This window comes from Catharus ustulatus, chromosome 3, assembly GCF_009819885.2.
Source record: "Catharus ustulatus isolate bCatUst1 chromosome 3, bCatUst1.pri.v2, whole genome shotgun sequence".
Lineage (NCBI taxonomy): Eukaryota > Metazoa > Chordata > Aves > Passeriformes > Turdidae > Catharus > Catharus ustulatus.
The window spans coordinates 110603649-110620131 of NC_046223.1; the positions used below are offsets into that span (position 1 = coordinate 110603649).

The window sequence follows — 16483 nt, forward strand, 5'->3', positions numbered from 1 at the left end:
CAATGGAGAAGGCTTCAACTGCTGGAGTGCTTCAGGGATTTTTAGGATACCTCATGGTTGCAATCAGAATGAGGATGTGTTTAAATGCAGAGATGCTATAAAACTTTTCTGTCTGTGTATAATGATATATTACAATAATGATGCAGCCAATTGCTCATAGACCATTTACCAAAGGGTAGGTACAGTGTTAGAGATGGCAATCTAAAACCTTATCAATTTAGTCACAGGAGAATCACAAAGTAACTCAAGTTGTAGAGGACCTTGGGAGGTCTCTAGCACACCCTACTTCTCTAAACAGGGGCAAGTTTAACTCAGATTATGTTGCTCAAGTGTTTGGTCATTTGGGTCTTACAAGCATCCAACACAGGTTTTTGTTCTGTAAGGTCCCAGTTTCCCTTAACGCCTTGAATGCATAATGAAATGAGGGAAAGGTGATGAGATGTATGTGCATATTTCCATGTCTAAGGCCTGGGACCAGAACCTAAGATTCTTGGCCCTGGCAGACTTTCTCTGTGGTACTAAGTAATACTGGATAAAAAACTATAAAGAAGCTCTGGTTAATGTCGTACCAGCAAGCTTCACTCTGATCTGTCTCAAATTTTTTCAGTGATTAATTTTCTTGTCTGCATGTTTTTTCAATGATATTTTTTGTGTAGATTTTTATAGATAATAATATAGCTTTGTCCTACAGGATCCCAGAGTGCTTCTCAAGTTATACACCTAACTGGCCAAAGCCTGCTCCTGCTGAGGCCAATAGACATTTTGCTATCGATTTCATTTGGGCCAGGATTTGGCTGTGTAGGAATGGAATACAAGCAGTTCTGTATGTCCGCATGGCCTTCCATAAATTCTGGTTTCCCACCTGGGCAATAAATCTGCCAGCAGAAGAGTAGTACAGATTTTGGTGTCACTTACTGAACAACTAAATATTTTAATATAAATTTTGAAAGGTATCAGTAGGCCATAATGGCAGTTGCTCTAAAAGTATCAATAGCACAATTTAGAGCCAGAGGTGGATGATGGTGTGTGTGGATGTGGATAAGTGTGTAGAATCTCTGCATTCACAGCAAACTATGCATGGACTTTTAAATCACTTAATAAAAGATCAGCTCTAGATGGTTGCATAATCTAAAATTCTGGAACATTTTTGCTGTCCTACGTCTGCAAAAGTTTTTCATTTAGGAACACACACGTTTCTTGTCAATGTTATTTCTACAATCACTTAGTTAGAGCAGGGCATATTGTTCTCTCAATTTCTTGTTAAAATGTTTCATGTAATTAAACTTTTACAACCAGTTCTGCTCTACGTCTGATACCTGCTGTAAATTATAAAGAAAAGCCCCTCTGGCATTTATGAGAGTTCACATGATGAAGACTATAGAGAAAAAGAAAAGAAAAGAAGCAGTGTCACTGAGCCCCAGATAGCTGCTGATTCCTTGTTATCTCAATTTGATTGAATGAAATAGAATATTTCCTATTATATTAGCTAGACTGAAAAGAAACTAAAATCAAACTAATAATATTACAAATTAGTATACTGCAGACATTTCATAAGTTGCAACATAATTAGAATAATTGTGGTTTTGTCTATATTCCTATAACTTACTGCATGGGAAATAAGGCTAAAATTTGCCTGATCCTGAAAGAAAACAGCAACATCAACCAAACAACAGGAAAAGAAATGGAAATTTAAAATGACCCCTGGTTGTATATGCTTGTGAGATGCACACACACAAACATAAACAACTTCTTCCTGTGTCAAAATATTGCCCGACTTTCAAAGGGGTGCTTGAGATAACCTCTCTGGTGTGGGGATTTACACAACAGAAAAGTTCCAGTAAGATCAATTTTGAGAGCAATGTTCTGCTTCCAGGCCCTCCCCAGACCAACTGTGGGATGAGTGCAACATGGCACATCCATTACAGGATGGAGAGCTTTAATCCACTTGGAGGCAATGCTGCTATGAGACTTGGAAATCTCCTCTAACCTCTAACCACAGTTTAGTGTGCAAACTATTGTGTTTGCTCTTGGGAAGCTTCACTCTTGCCAATAAGAGCTAGTATTTATGCTATTTGGCATATTTATTATTCAGTTAACCCATTCCTTACAAGTAAATCCTTTTTTAGCATTTATAATCCTTCCAAGAACGATGGATGATGGACAGAAATAAATAGACATGAGGGGGAAAACAAAAGAAAACAAAACTTTAAATCTCTCTTCTCCCGTAACTATTATAATTTATTCTATTTTCCTTTGTTTCACAGGGCTGTTTGTCATGATGAAGGGAAGTGTCTGAGAAATCTGGTTGTGCTTAAACATTTGTGAAATTCAGGGAAATGAGTTGTGCAATCTGACATCCAATAAAGATCAGATAGGCTTCAGTTTCCCTGTGAATGAAGGTGAAAGGGCTCTGCAGCCAACATCTTTTTTTACTGGGATGCTCAGTAGAACATATAAACAGGGATTTTTATACCTGTGATTTTTATACCTTTTAGACCTATGTCTGCATATGGGTGACATATGCAGATTAGCTCTATTCAGGATCTAAACTTATTTTATAGTTCACAGGGGACTATTCTGAGAATTTTTGCTGTAGTTGTAATGACTGAAAGCTCTGAGGAGAAAATGGATTTACTTTCTGAGAGATACGCACTTGCTGACAGCTAGATAGGTGTGTGTATAATACCATGCTTGTGAGAGTCTGATTTCAGGGTTGAAGTAGCTTATCTGATAAGACTCATTACTGGCAAAGTTACTCAGGTAATAATATTATCTATCAATAGGCACATCAAACTCTTGGTGCTCCATTCATGTATGTACTCCATCACACCATGGAATGAAACAGATTCTCTGTTTTCCCATTAACGAACAAGCAACAAACATATTACAGAGTGAACTGATTGTATCAAAACAGACATGCACAAGCTTTCTAGTGTTTGTCAAAAAGTTTATTCTCAAAGACACAACATTTTTTCAGCCTGAGCATGCATTTCTCTGGGACTGTCTATTTAGTACACCACTGCAGGTCAACATATTTTCCACTTAAAAATATTCTTATTTTGTGAGGAACTTTTTCAACATGCTTTAAATTAATCTTTAAACTGGGAATTCTTTTAAATGGTCTAGGCTTCAGCCTAGGAGGGAAAAACTTTTTGACTCCCATCATACACAGTGATGTCTGTGAAACTGTGACAATTGACTAAACTCATAATAAGTAAAATAAAGACAATTTAAAGTGAAAACAGAAATATCATGGGGAAACAGGTGAGAAAACCCTGTATTTCTGAAATATAAATTAGCCAGTAGAAAGAAAACTCATATAAAATTGTTTATATTGTTGTCCGAAAACTGACATGGGCATAAATGAATTTTTATTAAAAAAACCTTTGTATTATTATCTGCAATATTCCAGGAGTCAGATTTCTACATATGTTCATACTTCTATGTTAATTTTCAATTTTTTAATGCCATTTTCAGAATTCATATATTTTTTAATTCATGTTTTTATACATGCTCTTTTCCTCACTTATCGATGAAGGTATTTCTACACTGGGAATTAAATGTGCTTCCAAGTCTTCCTTCAACTGGCTTATGAGTGTGACCTTTTTCTTAAAACCTGTTTATTCTATGTATTACATAACTTTTGTGACTATTTACAATATGCATTGCACATTATTAACTTGATCCAACATACTGTGAAATCAAAAAGACTTCCCATTGACCTTGAAAATTGTTGGATTAAGTGAAGTAAAAGTAGTTGTAATGAATGACACAAAAATGTAATAAAGAACTCATTTATTGGCTTATTAAGCTCATTAAAATAACCTAGTGTAGATTATTAAGTTTTCATTTACAAATTCAGATTCAAACATATCTACCTGAAGCTCCAGTATACTGATTGCTGTTATATTTAAATACATTTTGGTAGAAACTTGTTACTTCTTCTCTTCTACATGCCCATACAGGTGTTCATGTGCTGCTGAATATTTTCCATAATGTCCTGAGGACTCACTTGCTCAGTGTCACGTTGCTCATCCGTGAAGTGTTGCATTTCTTTCCATTTCCTGGAGCCTTTCTTGATGCCCTGCTGAATCAGTATGTGTGTCATTTCCACTTTATTCCTGAGTGCCTGTCTGCTTTTTTGGGGCGTTTGGTGAATGGCCTGCCAGTCACATGGGCACCTGTATTCTCAGCTCTCCTTGATGAACAGCTACATACGGCTTTATGCTCTCAGCTGTTATTTGTTCAAGCCAGCGAAGAAGCTCTGAGATGTATTGCAGGAAAGCAGAGTAATTTTCTATAGTTAGATCAATTAACCTTTTGGCTTCAGTGATTAGTTTTTCCTGGGACTGACTGAGCTGCGCATAGATCTCCCGGAGTTTTTCTCTGAGTTGCTTGCTATGTTCATCGATTTTCCTCTTGGCAGCTGCAGACCAATATCGGATCTTTTCCTGAGCAGCAGATGAGAGTTCCATGATCTTCTGTTTTCCTTTTCCTTCAACATCAGTTATGAGGTCATAATATTCCTGACTGTAGATTTCCACCAACTCTCTTACTTGGTCTGTCAGGCGTGTAACAATGCCAGCAAGATCTTCAACATACTGGTTGTGCCAATCCACGAGAAGATTTATGATATTCTTCAGCCATCCCAGTACCTTGTCTTCCACCTCATAGTATTTCACTGACAATCCAAGTGCAGTTGGATCAAAATATTCCTCCCGCAATGACTTTACATAGAGGAGCAGCTGGTGCAGCTTTTCTGAAAGGTCCTGGAATGTCTTCTGGCTAAAGTCTTTGAACTGAGAAATGTATTTTTTAACATCTTTTGTCAAGGATCTCAGCTTCTGGGCGAAGTCTGAAGCCATTGCATCTTTGTACAGCTTTTGTGTTTCGACTTTGATGTCTTCAAAAGTTTTGGACTGCAAGCTTCTAACCATTTCTTCTACCTTCTGAAAAACTTGCTGCACTGTTTGTTTCAGTTGCTTCAGCCTTCCTGCAAAGTCAGCTTTCTGAAGAGTAGCAAATGTCTGCCTGATTTTGTCCTGCAAATCTTTCAGCATTTGTTTAATTTGATCAAGTACATTACGGCCCCTAACAATTGTTTCAGAAGCAGGAATTCTTACTTCCAGCTCATTGATAGCTGCAATCAGGGCATCAAAGTACTCCTGAAGTTTTGAAAGGCATACATCAGCAGTTTTTGCCACCTTCTCTGTAGTCATGAGGTATATTTCTGCACCACTGTACTTTTCAGACAGCCCAGGGACTTGAAATTTTGTGGTTTTTAGGAATTCAGTGGCCGAGTCAATTACGTGTTTTATTTTCTGGTGGTACTCTTCTATAATGTCAATTAAAACATCCAAAAGTTTAGCTTTTACTCTTTGATAGTCAAAGTGTTCAGCCTGATCTGCTGCTCTTCGATAAAGTCGCTTAGCTTTGAACTTCAGCTCCTGATATTTGTCAGAGGCTTCGTTGGCAGCTGTGCGGAGCTGAGCATCGATTTCATCTATTTGATTCGCAGCAAAAGCGTATGCTTTCTCAGCATTATCCTGCATTATACTCTTCATCTTTAGGGTGGCAGCACCAATTTCCAGTCCCATGTGCTCCTTATGGTACCGATTTACGTATCTATAGACTGCATTTGTCATTTTAGGCACTCTTTCTTTCAGACCCAACAGCAAGTCTTTGGCAGCATCCTCGTTCCAGTTGAACTTCATTTGAATCTGGTCAGGTTCCTTGAGGGATATCTCACCTTTTAGTATGTCAATGTCCTGCTGGGGAGCAGACTGAAAATACAAAACAGGGTCAGAAAACTCCAATATTATTCATGAACCCATTTCAACATCCTCATTGTTGCTTCTTTAATTTTTTTATTTATTAAGACAAGCACTCTCCAATTTTTTGTCCACTGTCTGTTTGGTGTCTGTTTGCTCTCATCTTGAAAGGTTATTTTGGAAAAAATTATCTTATACCGAGCCACTTTGAGCTTCTTCAAAGAGCAAGACTAGACCATAACTTAGTCTGGTCTTTAATATTTGACTGCAAATAAGATTTTTCCTTCCTTTGTATTAAATGCCTATCATGTCTCATAAGGCAGGTGAATTACTCAGGAAAATGAGCCTTCTACTTATTCCTGAAATCAATAAAAGTGAATTCAAAAAGCATCTTTTTCATATGAAAATATTAGAGGATTTAATTTTGTAATCATTTAAATAAATGAGACCACTTAGACAGTTACTCAGAGTAGTTAATAAATCTTCAAATGAGAATATAATAAATAATGAATTATGAGTTGCTTGTGATCCCTAAATTAGTATATAATTTTGGAAGGTAAGGTTTTAATTCTGAAAATTAATGTAGTATGCCAATAATAAGAGCATGTATTGTAACATATTAATGGATTGAAAAAGACAATTCACAGATGGTCTGACCTCCTCTATTTGCTCTATTCCTATAATGGTCACTTATGTAGTCATTCAAAGTAGCCTGATGGCTATCTATTAAACCTGACATAAAGCTTATCTAAAACTGATTTTGTCCGTTCTTCACCTTTAGTGGGTGTGCCTTCTTGAGCATAGGAGATGGGAAAAATAACTGTATGAAGGAGCTGAAAACATCTCTTCACACAGATATTATTTTTAGTACTGGAAAAGCCACTTTAGGAAATATAACCTTTTATTACTGATAATACAGTTTTTACTTGGTGGTTAATTTGTATCTCAACATAAACACACACGAAATCTAAAAGGGAACTTTTTTTGCTTTTTATTGCTCATATCAAGCTTACCTGAGTTTGGTAGTAAACTCTGGCTAGGAAAATTTCATCATCTGCTTCCATGACATAAGCAAGGGTCCCGGCTGAGGGTGAGGATATTGAGCCGTATGATTTCCTTTCATTCTCTTGGTAACGCACATGAACATCTGTGAAAGTTGGGCTGATGATGTCTAGTGATAAAGTGTCCTCCAGGGCTCTGCAACCACAGTAAATACACAGCTAAGAAGCAATGCAGAAAGCAGAAACCCAGTGCTGTATGTCTGAACATAGTACCACCTATAATTTCATACTTATATATATGTAAGTAAACAATGCCTTTATGAAGAAAAGAAAGTGTAGGGTTTACTATCCACATTTCTTAGGATTTAGCCTGACACATTCAGAACTTCATGTTGCTCCAATTTTCCTGTTTTAGATAAAACTATACTGAGCTCTGTTGTGAATTTTCATTAAATTAAGGCAGCAAAACAAAACCAGTAGCTGTACTGTTGTCAGCTTTCTACAGATTTCTACAAACTGATGGCAATTTCCCCACCAACACAAGTACAGGCACCACTGTTTAACTGCATTTGTACTTACCTTCACTGATTCTGTCCCTTGGATGTATCAACACAACACTTGCAGATCAAAACAGTCAGTAAGAGAGCCAAGTCTAATCCCTGCGGTGGGGACTTGTGAATAAAAATTATTCTGTAGTGGCTTGTGGTGACAGAGGGATCCACTGGGAAGAAACCCAACTATGTTGATGGTTAGATCTAGAACTGCTCTGATTATAAAATACTGTGTTTATGTCTCAGTCGTTTTCTGACATGGGGCTGGTGAGAAAAGCTGTTCTAGAAACCCTGAGAGGGAACAGCTTTCAAGTTACCCTGAGGGGGAAAAGGACACAGTCAACAATGCCAGGATAGATATACAGGTTCTCATTAATTACTGCAAAGCAGCCTGGGGCATTAGAGATCAAAACAACACCACATAATTTGCAATTATGTCTATTATAAATTATGTTATTAGAGCAAATCTTTACCCAAATCCAGAAATAGTCAGATTTTCATTGTAGTTTGCACTCAGGTCACGATGTGAAAAGCTGCCAGTTGTCTTCAGAACAAGCACACCTTCTTTATATTCGTAGTTTGAAACAACTGTGAAAAAGATTTCAAATGTCTGTATTACCAACAAAAAATACAGAAGACATACCCAGTTATATGTTAGATGGTCAGTTGTGGGCCATCATTCACTGATATGTCAAATTATGCTCCAAGAAACTGAATGCCCATAATGTCCCAAATAAAAAGACATGGAAACATTTGTTTGACTGGAGCATTTTAAAATTCACATTGTATCTCAACATGGATATGACATTTACACATACATATATAGTCATTAGCCTTCAGGGTGACTGACTGAGACTCTGATAGTAATTTATGAAAAAATGCCACCACTGGTAAAAGAAGAGCAGTCTAATGTCAATGCTAAGTAGACAGAAACACTTCATATGCAAAGACCTGGGGGAAAAAAAATCTGAAAAAGCCTCGTCTAAAATAATTTTTTCTCCCAAATTCATGGCATATAGAATTTTAATGTCTTACCATTCAGGTCATATTCCAGGAATTGCAATGTTGAGCTGCAGGTAGAGTCAATGGAATGTTCAAAAGAGTCCTTCTTGTTTGTCAAGTCTGTTCTCCAGGTGACATTGTACAAAGGAGAAACAACTTTGAAAGATCCAGTCAAGGCACCAAATGATGGGATGTAAATTCCAGCAGGCAAGGATATTTTCAGAGGGGGGACCTCAATTTTCTGTTCAGGAATGGTAATTGTAGGCATTTCAAAATCTGCAATTTTATTAGCTACTTCATCTAGATCTACAGAGAAACTGCCAAATGAAACACTCTTTGGTAAAGTGAACTGAGACATGGTTATTTGGTATTCTGGTATTGTGACCTCAAAAAATGGCATTTTATATTCTTCTAATGTAATATAATTTGCTCCTACATCCACTTTGGGGAATCTCAACTTTGGCAGTGTGGGTAAATGCACATCAAATGGCATTGTGCTTAGTGTCTGTGGAATTTTTATGTTGCGCAAGTCAACGGTGTATGCTGGGACCTGGAGAGTGGTGAAAGGAAGCTTGAACTCTGGAGTGCTGAGTACAGGGCTTGGAGCCTTTAGGTGGAAGCCAGGAATAGTGACAGTGAAGCCGTCGGTCAGCTTATCCACAGGTATGGGGAAAAAGTAACCGTCCTTGCTCTTTGTGTACACGAGGGATGCTGAGCCATTCAAATACTGTTTCCTGTCATCACTGGTAGTGACATCCAGCTTCATAATATCCCATAAGTTCTTCTCAGAAATGGGACACTTGATGGCTTTGAGGAAGTCCATGTATCCTTCCAAAGATCCAGAAATAACAAATTCTGCCTTTGATTTTTCATTTGATAACTGCATATCATGACTAAGAGATAGTGAGTGAATTTGGCCGTCACCCTTCCAGCTAGCTTTCTGGTTTGCAGGACTGATCTTCACTACAACAACCTCATTCACTGATGTCATGCCCAGGTAGGGATTTGGCTGAATGGCCTGAATTTGAAGATCTGCTGACACATCCCAAGGAGCCAGCTCTAAGGTTGCTTTGCATCTCTGAGTCCCCGTTGTTGTATATTGTGCATAGTTCTTCCCATTGTGCTCCCAGACTGCATAAATACGATGGGTAGATGCTTCAACTGCAAGTAATTCTTTGATTTCAATGATCCAGAGTCCATCTGCTTTAGAGAGGGCCTCAAACTTGAGGGATGATCGAGCTCCGTTAGCATTCAAATAGGCATTTGCCTCATGGTCTAACCTTCCAGAAAATGCATTTCCAGTGTAAAATACTCCTTCAATATCCCCAGTTGTAGAAGATTCTACTGATATGTAATATGTAAGGGTCTCTAAAGCAAATTTGTGAGCAATTTCTCCTGTAGCACTGGTACCATATTTGGGAGTATTAAAATCATATGTTAATTTTAGACCTGAGGATAGAGTGGGTTTAGATTTTGTATTTCCAGAAAGTTCTTGGCTGAAATTAATTTTTAAAACTGGTGTGTCAATTTCTATATTTGTTGCCACAGAAGCTTCCATGATCCTCTTAAAGAGAGTGATAGTGCTATCATGGTTTCCTCCCAGATATTTGTTATTACTCAGGGACAATGCTGTGGCCAGCTTCAACCCCCTTTTTCTTGTCAAACTTGATGAACCATCTAGCTTAAATTGCAGAGCCTCAATGACAGAAGAGGATGAGACACTGAGATGTCCAACAATATCTGACTGATTGAGCAGCCCAGCATTTGCAGTAAAAGTGATTACACTGGATTTAAATGAGAAGTCATAAGTAATGTTACCCATGGCAGGAACTAAGATGCTGTTTGCTGAGCTGCTGATTCTGAGTCTAGGAAGCTTTAGAGTGCGTAGATCCTGGGGGATATGAAGGACTGGAAGCTCAAAAGAAGGTACGACTAGTGTGTAAGATGGAACTGAAAATCCAATTATTGGGACTGTGAATCCTCTTGTGCTTATTTCTTTTGGAAGTGTGAAACCAAAGGCTGGCATCTCAGCAGTGAAAGGAGAAACTTCAATATTCACAATTGGAATGGTGTATCCTGGAATCTTGAGGGTCCGTGGTATTTTGTTCAGTGATGTTTGAATGTTGTACTTGTCCAGTTTTGTTTTGGCTTCATTATACGACTTTGTGAGAAAATCTAAAGCTGCATTTCTTCCTTTTTCAAAATGCTTGTTGAATAAAATGATGTTTTTATTAAGTACTTCATGTACTTTTGCTAAAGGAAGTGGGATTGCATGCATGTCTTTGTTTTTCTCATACTGAGCTTTCAAATTCAAATCAAAGGATTGTCTTGTTGTCTTCAATAGTTCCTTCAGGCCTGCCTGTTCCCACAATGAATAATCTTTCAGTTGAGGAGTTTTGATTCCAGTGTAGGGAATCTGAATCTGAGGAATGCTTAGAGGAATGTTAAGGAAGTCCAGGTTGGCATCTCCATTCATTTCAATATGGGCTTCAATTCTGTCATCATTGCTGCCAGCAGACATATTATGGAAATACCTGTACTGATTGAATCTACCAGTAGCTTGCCAGTTGACCTGCTGAACAGAAGAACTGAGGGCAAAGCCATAGTTATTCAGGAAGTCAATTTTGCCAGTCAGTTTCATTGGGAAGCTGATTTTCACATTTCCATCATTGTTTGTCGAAAGACGAATTTCAGAAGGGTGTGCCAAGAGGGAAAGCTCATTATTTACAGTTCCAGTAATGCGTCCATGGAGCCGAGCATTGTGAGAGCCTGTTAAATCTACTTTCATTCCTAGAAGCTCTCCTGTGCCTCTCACATTCAAAATGCTACGTCCTACACGCTGTGACTCAATTTCAGACTGAATCTGAAATGTTGCAAACGTTAAGTGATGACATCCGCATCTTATAGCTTGGTTGACTTTCAGGTACTTATCATTTATTCTGTTGTTGGCAGAAAATGTTATAGCGGGGCCCTCAATCTTGAAAGTGGCGTCTGAATCATGAGAGCCTTCATCGGAGAAATTAGGTGAAGCCCATTTCCAGTTTCCTTTACCAGCAGAGGTAAATGATATGTATCCTGCTTCTACCTCTGTTGTCATGTTATTGACCAGATCAGCCTGGCTGGAGAAATCAGCTTGTGGAATGTTCAGTCTGTGAGAATACGCCATTCCACTCTGGATCCAAATTTTTCTTTGCAGCTTGACCATTAAATTATTCTGTAGTTCTACTGAATTTTTCTTTGTATGTAAGTTTGCTCTAGTTTCAGCTTCACCTTCTACTGAGGTCCCTAAAAATACCACTTCATTGGTGTGATCAACTTTAAGGTACCTATGGTTGACTCTCATGGCATTTTTAAGGTTTAGCTGCTTCATGTCAGGGGCCAGGAGACGTGAATCTGCAATAACACTAAAAACTAGGAAGTCAAATTTGGATGTTGTTTGAGCTGAAATGGAGGTAACAAATTCTGGACTGTTTGCAGATGTTGTGGTATTACGAAGCTCAGCTTGTGTAGACAGTGTGAAGAATGGAGAGGTAACTCTGAAAGCACCAGACAATTTGCCAAATGTAGGGACAGTCACATTATGTGGGATACTTGGGAGCTCGAACTCTGGTATATTCATGTTAGGAATCTGGAGCTCATTTAGATTTAGCTTTGGAATCAATAATTCTGGTATTTGAAACTGAGGCATTTGTATTTCTGGGAAAGAAATGTCAGAAAAAGGCATATCTCTCATCTTCAGATCTTTCAAATAGACATCGATAGATGGTAATTGAAATTCTGCAGACATGAATTTGTCTATTGTTCTCACAATCAGAAGCTTAACTTCAATCAAGTCAATTTTGAAGGAAGGAATTTGAAAGGTATTTAGAATTTTAAATTCTGGGGTAGTAAATTTCATTGGGATTTTCATGTCCTTTAGTCTCTTGATATTGAACTCATAGGAGGGGATATGGAGATCAGTCAGTGGGACAATGAATTCTGGTGTTCGGAACGTTGCTTCCCGAAGACTTCGGAGACTAACCTCAAAGGCAGGTATAGTGACTACAAATGTCCTGATTTCAGGGACTTTAAAGCCAGTTTCAACAAACTGCTTTAAATTTTCAGCCCAATTTTTTAGATCATACTCTTCAGCCAATGCAGTGATTTTTTTGGAAGCTATGTTCCATTGGTCAGAAATGTATATGACAACAGAATTGTAGAATTGACTTATCTTCTGAAGACACCGCTGAAATTCCTGGGAAATATCCATTTCAGAAATCCTCTCTCGCAGATCTTCCAGGTGTTCATTTACCTTGGCTTTGAGATCAGCAAATGTTGTTGAGTCTATGAGCTCCCTCAGCCAGTTAATTATCGCAGCAAGCTTCGTGTCCTTTAGTTCTTCCATGTATTTTGAAATCACAGATCTAAAATCTCTTATATACTGTTTCAGTGCTTCTGCTTTCTGTGGAAGTTCTAGATTTCTGAGTTCTTCATTTATTTTCTGGGTTACTTCTCGAATTTTGTTATTTGTGTCATCTATGAATTGGTCATAGTCAAAAGCCTTGAGCTTTTTAATAACCATGTCAAGGAACTTGTTGACTTGCTTTATCATCTTTTCATAATAAAAGTTGTCCACTTTCTTGACAGCATCATCAACAAAAGCAACAACTTTATCAAAGCACGACTTCACATCAGTATTTTGCAGGTAGATGGTCAGTTTCTGGACAGTTTCTTTTATTCTGTACGTTTTAAGCAGTTCTATCATTCTGTCAATCAAAAAATATATCTGCTTATCAATTTCATATTTTACAATCAATTTGTGCATATGGCCACGGAAAGCACTGATCTTCTCAGAAAATTCATATTCCTCTATCCAATTTAGAATAAAGTCTTTGATTTGTTCAAGAATTTCATTGATTTTTTCGATTGGCAAAGATTGCTTAATTTTTTCTAAACATAGTTTAGCATCAAATGATTTAATCTGTCTTTTCAAATTTTCTGTAATGCTTCTGACATCGATTTTCTGAATCTGAATCTTGAGTAGTTCTAGGTTTTCATGTATTTTAGCTGTGATCTTGTATTCATCATCAACATTTTTAATCCAAGCCAAAGCGCTGCTTCCGATTTTGTTAAGATTATATTGTTGGAATAAAACCCGTAATTTTTCAATGATGTTGATTACAGTTGTTCTTACCTGATATTTGTTATCTAGAGCTGTCATTGTTTCAACTATTTTATCAAGAAGTTGTGCAATAAGTGCTTTAATGTTGTATTGTTCACAGAAATCTTTGATGTGTTGCTCAACTTCGATCAGATAGATCTGCAGCTGAGACAGTATTTCTTGAAGACTGTCCATGGCTTTTTCCAGCATAATTTGGAGATCATCCGATGTTATTCTGTAGTCCTTTGTGAAAGCTACAAAATTATTTTTCATGTTGCTAACTTTGCCTTTGATATCTATTGTGTCCATGTAATCGTTAACGTCCTGTGAGAGTTTGTCCAAATTTGCCTTGTATTTTTTCATGTGTTGTTCCATGTCTATGCTCTTCAGCAACCCTTGTAGGTCCTGCAGTCTGGATAGAATGGCAATTCTGAGTCTTTCAAAGTAAAATTTTTGATAATCTTCCAAGGCGGGTAGGCTAATAAAATGCATATCTTTATTTTTGTCATACTTCACAAAGCCAGAGATGCTGAATTCTTGAGGCTCTGATACACTGTCCCTGAGACCTAACACATCAATTAAATTAACTTCTTCAGATGTTAATGGTAGCATGACTGATGTGTCCATTACAGAGAGATCTGCTAAAGCTTTTCCATTAAGTTCCACACCGATCTTATCTGCATTATTGTAAGCACTGAATTCTTGTGAATAGACATTATTGTTTAGCTGACTTTTCAATTTCCAGGCACTTGACTGCTCTGATGGGGTAAAAAGCACATGAACTTTGTTGTCAAGCAGCGTAGTGTGCTTTCCTCTAGACTTCAAGCTATGGCTGGTAGAGCCTCTGTAATCATGGGAGAAAGTGAAAGCAAGAGGCTCTGCTTTGAACAGGAATTTGCTGTACAAGTCTCCCGTGTGCTCACCCACAGCAACCAGCTTGCCATTGGCATTGGTGTGTACATCAGCGGTGATGACAAATGGGGCCATAGTGGAACGCACAGCATTGCTGAAGCGGAGAGGCTTGGAATCACAGTTTGTGTTCATGGTAACTGAGGAAGAAAGTCCTGCCACATCCAGATGGAACCTGTGACTCACTGCTGCACCTTGAACATTTGCCACGGTGTCTGTTTTCCAGTCTGCAGTTAGACCAGCACATGTGAGGGTGTAGGTGTGCCTTATTTCATCTGCTCCATGGGCTCCTCTGACATTGCCACCCAAGTTCATACTCAGAGGCTTGAGAAGGAGTTCTGCTTTGTTGGAAACTTCTGTTTTAGTGTATTTAAGATTATTGTTCAGTTTAGCTGTTAGTGAGGTAGGCTCCAGTTGAAGGTCAAAAACATGTTTGTGAAACTTGTCAAAGCTGAAGCTGTTGTCTAATTTTGAAACAAACGTTAAGGATAAGCCTGGAATATTCAAATCATTTGTGTACTCCAACTTAATATCTTTGAATGATCCCTGCAAATTATTTGAAAACTTGAGTCCTTCTGTATTAACTCTGAAGTTTAAAACATGTTTGTTGTCCATACCCAGAACTGTACTCTGATATTCACTTCCCAGTGTTATTTCTGTTAAGCTCACTCTTCCACCTACATTGAATTTTGCATTGTTTTTCCCATAGCGCCCGGAAGAGGACAGTGACAGGGAGCCTCCAGCAGTGTCCAGCTTGGCATTCAGTTCACTCTGCACTGCCAAGGGACTAAACTGCACGTTGGTGGTTGCACTGCTGGCTAGACCATACCGATTTACATTGAGTGATGACTTATGTGCAGCTCGATTCTTCTGATCAGTCAGGGAGATATCAGTGTTGAAAACAAGATCCTGGGAAGTGAGAGAACCGGCAAACAAGGCAAAATACTGGATTTGCTTGTAAGTGGCTTGGTATTCAGATCGAAGTGCTGCCATCTTCTTTGACAAAATTATTTCAAGCTTGCTGGTGCCTGTAGTGTGTTGATACTTCCCATTGGTTTCAGATGACATTTTCAGCTGGCTGTTTTCATACTTCAGTGAAGCTGTGTTCTTTAATAGCCCATTTTGTACATCAGAAACTGAAGTAATGGAAAACAAACCATCACTGTATCTGCCAGACATCTGATTGGTAGCCTGAAGGTAAGAAGAATCCAACTTCAGATTTGACTTTCCTTCTAAAACCCGTCTCTTTTCATTGTATGTGCTAGACAGGGTGTAAGTGCTTCTTGCAAACACCGAAGCCACTTCCAGCTGCCCCTCCATTTTGACATTATTGGTATTTATGTTATTTATCTTTTCAGAAAAAATATCACTGGAAAATGAAAGCTGAGGGCCCAGAGTACTTGATGCTGTAAGTGATAAGGTGTAGTTTGAAACTGGAATAGGTTCATAACTCTTTCTGCCGGACAGCTTAAAAACTGATGTTAAGAGACTGTGCTGCAGGTGATTTTCATATGCACAGGTGAATCCATTTCTGTTATATGATGCTTCTCCTGAACCTGAAATAGGAAAAAAGAGACAAAAGGTAAGTGTGTCTATACTTTTTCATCTTTGAGAACCTCTCTGATGCCACTGAACCTCTATGTATGATACTGCTTGAATTGCAGTTACTGTTATACCATTTTGTTTTAAAGGCCCAAGTGCTTTGGTAAATACTGAGTATTTCTGTAAAAATGGCTACTATTTTGATATTTGAAGCTAAAGTTTTGAACCACAAATAAATTAAGTTTCTACACTACTCTACTAAATATATTAATGTGAAATGATGTAAAATTATGTCATTATTTAAACTTGAATTAAGAAGATGGACTCAAGAGTAGCCCATAACTAACATTCCTAGATTTTAGTGTTTTCTTTATCATGGTTCAGTCATGGTGAAGAGTTTAGAAGAAAATGAAGTCAGGCTATCCTTTCGCAGTTTGAGAACCCAAACTGCAATTTTAGGAGAACTAACTTAAAAATACAGTATTATATGGACATAAAAAGGAATATTAAATTTTTTTTTATATATATATACACATATTAATAGACTGAGAAATAAATTGTGGGCAT

The 16483-nt window shown here is 37.9% G+C and overlaps 1 protein-coding gene across 1 annotated transcript in view; it reads right to left on the minus strand.

Annotated features, from left to right (window-relative positions):
• Window positions 1-3949: 3949 nt before the first annotated feature.
• Window positions 3950-16483, minus strand: part of LOC116993638 (apolipoprotein B-100-like) — a 35138-nt gene continuing 22604 nt past the window's right edge. Inside the window, 5 exon segments of the mRNA XM_033054470.1 lie at window positions 3950-4171; window positions 4173-5783; window positions 6785-6968; window positions 7797-7911; window positions 8359-15930. Of these exon segments, the coding sequence (XP_032910361.1) occupies window positions 3950-4171; window positions 4173-5783; window positions 6785-6968; window positions 7797-7911; window positions 8359-15930 (9704 nt within the window).